This window comes from Trachemys scripta, chromosome 24, assembly GCF_013100865.1.
Source record: "Trachemys scripta elegans isolate TJP31775 chromosome 24, CAS_Tse_1.0, whole genome shotgun sequence".
NCBI classification, from domain to species: domain Eukaryota; kingdom Metazoa; phylum Chordata; order Testudines; family Emydidae; genus Trachemys; species Trachemys scripta.
In genome coordinates this window covers 4,113,705-4,119,265 of record NC_048321.1, presented here as the reverse complement: position 1 = coordinate 4,119,265, position 5,561 = coordinate 4,113,705, and the positions used below count along the sequence as shown (strand labels likewise).

The 5,561-nt window shown below is 49.2% G+C and overlaps 1 protein-coding gene across 1 annotated transcript; it reads left to right on the top strand.

Moving 5' to 3' along the window:
* The first annotated feature begins 678 nt into the window (after positions 1-678).
* Positions 679-4,517, top strand: LOC117869629 (intelectin-like protein). The gene is made up of 2 exons (XM_034756613.1): positions 679-1,267; positions 4,246-4,517. The coding sequence occupies exons 1-2, from the start codon at positions 1,133-1,135 to the stop codon at positions 4,396-4,398; spliced, it is 288 nt and encodes a 95-aa protein (XP_034612504.1). The 5' UTR covers positions 679-1,132; the 3' UTR covers positions 4,399-4,517.
* The last annotated feature ends 1,044 nt before the right edge of the window (positions 4,518-5,561 follow it).

Sequence of the window (5,561 nt, the reverse complement as noted above, 5' to 3'; positions counted from 1 at the left end):
CCACCCACCCCCTCCTCCTCCTCAGAGCTCAGGGATCCAAAGGGAGACGGAGCCTAATGCTGGGGCCCGGGCAGGGCTTGCACAGAGTTTGCTGTGCGCTGCCTCCTTCCCTTCGCTGCCAGGAACCCTCTAGCTCTCTCCCTGCCCCCGGCAGTGTCTTCAATGTGTGAGCTGGGCTAGGCTGGGTCCAGCAGCCCCTACTGGTGGCTAGCAGCACTGCAGCCCATTTCTGTGGGGGAAAGGAAATTCTGCACAAAAAAACATTAATTTCTGCAAAATTCTGCATTGAGCAGTGCCACAGAATTCCTCCAGGAGTATTTCCCAGAGGCCCCCCCCATGTGCCCACCCCCAGCATGGTGTAAGAGCTCCAGAGGTGTGTGAAAATATTCATCAGAGCTCTGCTCTACACAGCTCCCTCTGAATTTAAGCCCTGGGCCTGTTCCAGTCTGGATAATCGTTGTTTAGAGCTGTGATACTCAGACCTCAGAGGTTCAGGAATCAAATTAGTGATCAACATTACCCAAAAGAGCCACAGGAGTGTGAATTAATTGTTTCATCTACTATAGTACTAGTCATATTTAAACAGTATGACAGGCAAAATATTTATATATTATTCTCACAGGAAATAAGTTAATAACTTAGTGCCAGTTGATAACTTAACTGGTTAATAACATAGTAAAAGCATCCTGATTGGTTAATAACTTAGACTGGTTAATAATTAAATCAAACAGTGTTTCAATATCAGGTGCTGCAAAGAGCCGCAGGAGACACATTGAAGAGCCACTTGCGCTGGCAAGCTGCAGTCTGCGTATCACTGATTTAGAGAAAGGGAAAACGATGAACTAAGAGAGAGCAAATGGAAAATCCCCAGGAGAGAGCACGGTGTGTGTTCCCCACTTTAACATGCTACATGGCAACTGCACACAAACCAGCTCGTAGGAATTTAAAGATGCTGCACAAGTGACAGAGCTGTGAACAGCCCGGCTGAGACTGGTAATTCCTGATCATCTCTGGGGCTGGAGTTCCTGATCCTTAGTCCTCCATCATTCCCAGTTCACACATAGGGACTTACTGAAGGGGACCAGCTGAGATCGGCGCACTGTTCCTTCTCTCCGCCTCTCCATGGCAAACAATGGTCCTGACCTGCCCTTTTCTGTCACCAGATGAATATGTTCCCGGCTACATCCAGTTCCGCGTGTTTAATGCTGAGAAGGCGCCCATGGCTCTGTGTGCTGGGCTGAAAGTCACCGGCTGTAACACCGAGCATGTGAGTATCTGGTCAGAGTGGGGGTTAGCTGTGGAGCAAAGGCCAGTGCTGATCAGCCTTGGGGCTGCCTAGTGTCACTGTCAGAGCTGGCCGGATGCACAAGAACTGCTTTTAGCTCGGCACTGGCACAGGGTGGGTTCAGTTTGCGCCCCGTGTGCCAACAGGGACAGCTGTACACATGGAGGCCCAGGACAGGCCAAGGGGGTGGATGTTAAATCTCTCCTTTGGGGAGACTTGCTGGGAGGGAACAGCTCACAGGAACTCTGTTGTAGAAGCTGCTGTGGGCACTTTGCACCACTGGGAAGTCTTTCAAGGTGTAATTTCTGCCACCAGGGGTCCTGCAGCCAAAGCATCTCCCTTGCAGAGCCGAGAGTGAATCAAACCCACTCACGGTCTGCTCCTGACCCAGAGAGGTCCAAGGGGCTCTGAGTTGTAGCTATGGCCCTACCAAATTCATAGCCATGAAAAATGCATGATGGACTGTGAAATCTGTTTTCCCCCTGTGAAATCTGGTCTTTTGTGTGCTTTTATCCTATACTATGCAGAGTTCCTGGGGGAGACCAGCATCTCTCAAATTGGGGGTCCGACCCAAAAAGGGAGCTTCAGGGGTCACAAGGTTATTTTAGGGGGGGGTCCCCAGTATTGCCACCCTAAAGTCTGTGCTGACGTCAGAGCTGGGAAGCTAGAAGGCAGTGGCTGTTGGCTGGGGGCCCAGCTCTGAAGGCAGTGCCCCACCTGCAGCGGCACAGAAGTAAGGGTGGCAATACTATACCATACCAGGCCACCCTTACTTCTGCGCTGCTGCTGGCAGTGGCTGTGCCTTCAGAGCTGGGCTCCCGGCCAGCAGCTGCCGCCCTCCAGCTGTCCAGCTCTGAAGGCAGCGCCGTCGCCAGCAGCAGCACAGAAGTAAGGGCAGAAGTTCCACAACCCCCCCTACAATAACCTTGTGATCCCCCCCCGACACACACACACACACACAACTCCTTTTTGGGTCAGGAGCCCTACAATTACAACACTGTGAAATTTCAGATTTAAGTAGCTGAAATCATGAAATTTACGATTTTTAAAATCGATGACCATGAAATTGACCATAATGGACCATGAATTTGGTAGGGCCCTAGCTGTAGCATTTGTAATAATAATCCGTAGCTCCAGTATGGCTTTTTTCATCAAATATTAAAGCGCTGCACAGAGGAGGTCCGTATCATCATCCCCATTTTACAGAAGGGGAAACTGAGGCACGGAGAGGCAGAGCCAGGAATAAAACCCAGATCACCTGAGTCCCAGTCTAGTGCTGTATCGTATAGGCCATGCTGCCTCCACAGCTCAAGACTTGATCTCTGTTCTAGGGTATGATACACACCAATGCAGCCCCTTCCCCAGCAGCCCCTTCTCTGGTGCCTTCACAGATCCACATATGCAAAGGCCACAAGGGCCAGTATGATGGATCTTCTAGTCTGACTTCCTGCATGGCACATGCCAGAGAACCTCCCACAGGGATTCCTGCATCAGGCTTTCTGGCCCCTGCCAACCTTCCCAGTGCAGGTCTCCCCCAAACTCCTATGGTAAGGGATAAGTTGTGAGCACCTTGAGGAATGGGCCGTATTTATGTTCTGTGTCTGTACAGCACCTAGTACCAGAGGACCTGCCCAGGACTGGGGCTCTGAAGTGGTACTGCAATGCAAATAATAAATAATAATAACAAAACCCAATGGCCTAAACCGGCCCTGCCCCTTCTGCAGACGTTCACACTAGTGGCAAACGCTGGCATCTGGGGGCCCATTGCACCAGAGTAAGTAACTGCACAAGGGCCAGGGCAATGGAGGCTCTGGTCCCAAGAGTTAGGAAGGGATTTAAACCATCGTGCTTCAGGGCATTAACTGACCTCTGACTGTGGAGGGTCAGGAGGTAACTTTCTCTGTGGGCAGATTATTTGCTAACTGGCCATAGCAGGGTTTCTTGCACCTTCCTCTGAAGCAGCTGGCACTGGCCTGGAGACAGGAGAACAGCTAGATGGGCCCCTGCTCTGCTCCTGCCTGGTGTTAGGGGGCTTATTCCTTCACCCTCTCACTTCCCTGGGCCTTCTCGCATGAACAGACAGCAACAATATCCGTAGTCCGAAGATACAAACAATTCTATGTTTATTGGTGTGAACTTCCAGCAACCATGATTTTAGTTTCCTTCCTCAGTGTCCCTCTTCCCAGCTCTGACACCACAGAGCCTTGCCTGTGTCCCTGTTCCCATTCTCCGGCCCCCAGCAAAACATTATTCCAATTGCCCCACGCACATTCCCTCCCCTTACTTCCTGATTGACTGCAGACTATATAGTAAAACTTGAGTTCTGCTTAGCTATACCTTAATCAATCATTTTACTGAAATTTAACTAACCAATCCTAAGATATTGTAACATGATTATTTAACCAATTATATTTCACCACCTTAATTGGTTTACACCCAACAAAATTAATTATACAGCAGACAGAAACAATCACAGCACCAGACAGAGATTATACAGACAAACAATAGGGAAGTGGAGACTACAGTGATAGAACAATACAGAAATGAGGATTTCACATCCCAGCTATTGATAAGTGAGTTCTTGCCAGACAGGATGCTATCAAACTAAGTTTTCTTTAAATCTGTTAGGCTCTTCCCTTTCTCTGGAGGTAATAGATCGATCACCTTTCTAACAGCCCCAGATTGCCTTATTTCAATGGGACTAGTTTGGAAAATGAGGATGTGACCGTTCACTTCCCATCTTATGGCCCAAAGGCCTTACTTAGCCTAAAATCAGGGCCTCAGACTGTCACAGGGAGAGAAGGTCCTTACACCGGCAGACTGTGATTTTGATTCTTTCTTTTATACCTCTATAACTAGCTAAGTGATAAGAATACACCTAAATTCTTAAAGTTTAGGCCTTTGCAGACAGGCCTGAATATCTATATCCTAACACCTGGCAACTCCTGTTCTCTCCCCAGTACTGCATAGGTGGAGGAGGGTTCTTCCCAGAAGGGAACCCAATTCAGTGCGGCGATTTCCCTGCCTTTGACTGGAATGGCTACGGAACCCATCAGCACTGGAGCGTATCCAAGGAGATGATTGAATCCGCAGTGCTGCTGTTCTACCGCTGAGTCCGGAAAGGCTGGTGTGACCCAGTGAACGACGCTGCTTCGCTCCAGCCACAGCTGCTCCCTGGGAGGAGAATTATGGCCTCAGCTGTGGTCATCTGTGATTCAAATAAAGAAAGTGAAGTGGGCCGGGGTCTTGGTGTGATTTACTCTCCTTGTGACCCAGAGAGAGCTGAGAGGTTCTCATCACCAGTCAGGATCAGGCACTGCTTTCATTACGAACACCTGGCCCTTAGCTAGCGCTCTGGGTCCCTAGATCTCAAAGCACTTTCCCAAGGCGGGCGGCGCAGTTATCCCAACGTTACAGATGTGGGAAATAAGGCCCAGGAGGTGATGACGTTGTCACGGCTCCCGAGTTAGCTGCACCTCTGACCTCTTCATGTCTCCTTGAGGGACTCCCACCTCAATGTCAGGCCATTAGTTCGCAGGGCGGTAAAAGGAAGTCTTCCAGGCATGAATGTTCAGCAGCTTGCACAGCTCCACCATTAATCAGAATGAAAAGTTGCCCTCCCTGCCGGTCCATCAGTATCTCTTTTGGTATCTCGATCTGGGCGAATGTTTCCAAGCGTTCCTTCGCTATGGTGGTTGCGGTCATTGAACTCAATGGGACAGCCTCAGGGTATCGGGTTGCATAGTCTACCTCTGTCAAGGCTGATAGTCCCACTCTGGCACTTCAAGTGCAGAAGGTGGGGGCCCACAAGGAGTCTAAAAAATTAATACTGGCCTCTCCAGGCTTGTATTAAACTCCCAAGGTTACAGCTTCTCTCTGACCTTGGCTTGGTAAACGCTGCCACCTCCCAAATGCAAACCCCCTTTTTTGGAACCCAGGAAGGCGCAATTGGGAATTCCTTCCTGTGGGGACCCTCAAGCCCTTTCACCCACCCCGCCTCCGGGGAGGAGCTGAGAAAGAAAACAAAGGAAATTAGCTGTTGCCACCAGCTAGTAAACAACATGCACAAACCTCTTAGGACACAAAACCCCAATCCTGTTCTTAAAAAAGATAAATGTTATTAAAAACAAAAAGAAAGAAAATACATTTGAAACTTAGGCTTTTGCTAGATTTTAAAAGAGCAATTCCAAAAACTAAGCACCCAAAATAGCTTTCTTGGGGGTTCAACTTAAAGGTTACAGGCAAACAAAAGCATCTAGGGTTAGCACAGAGGAGT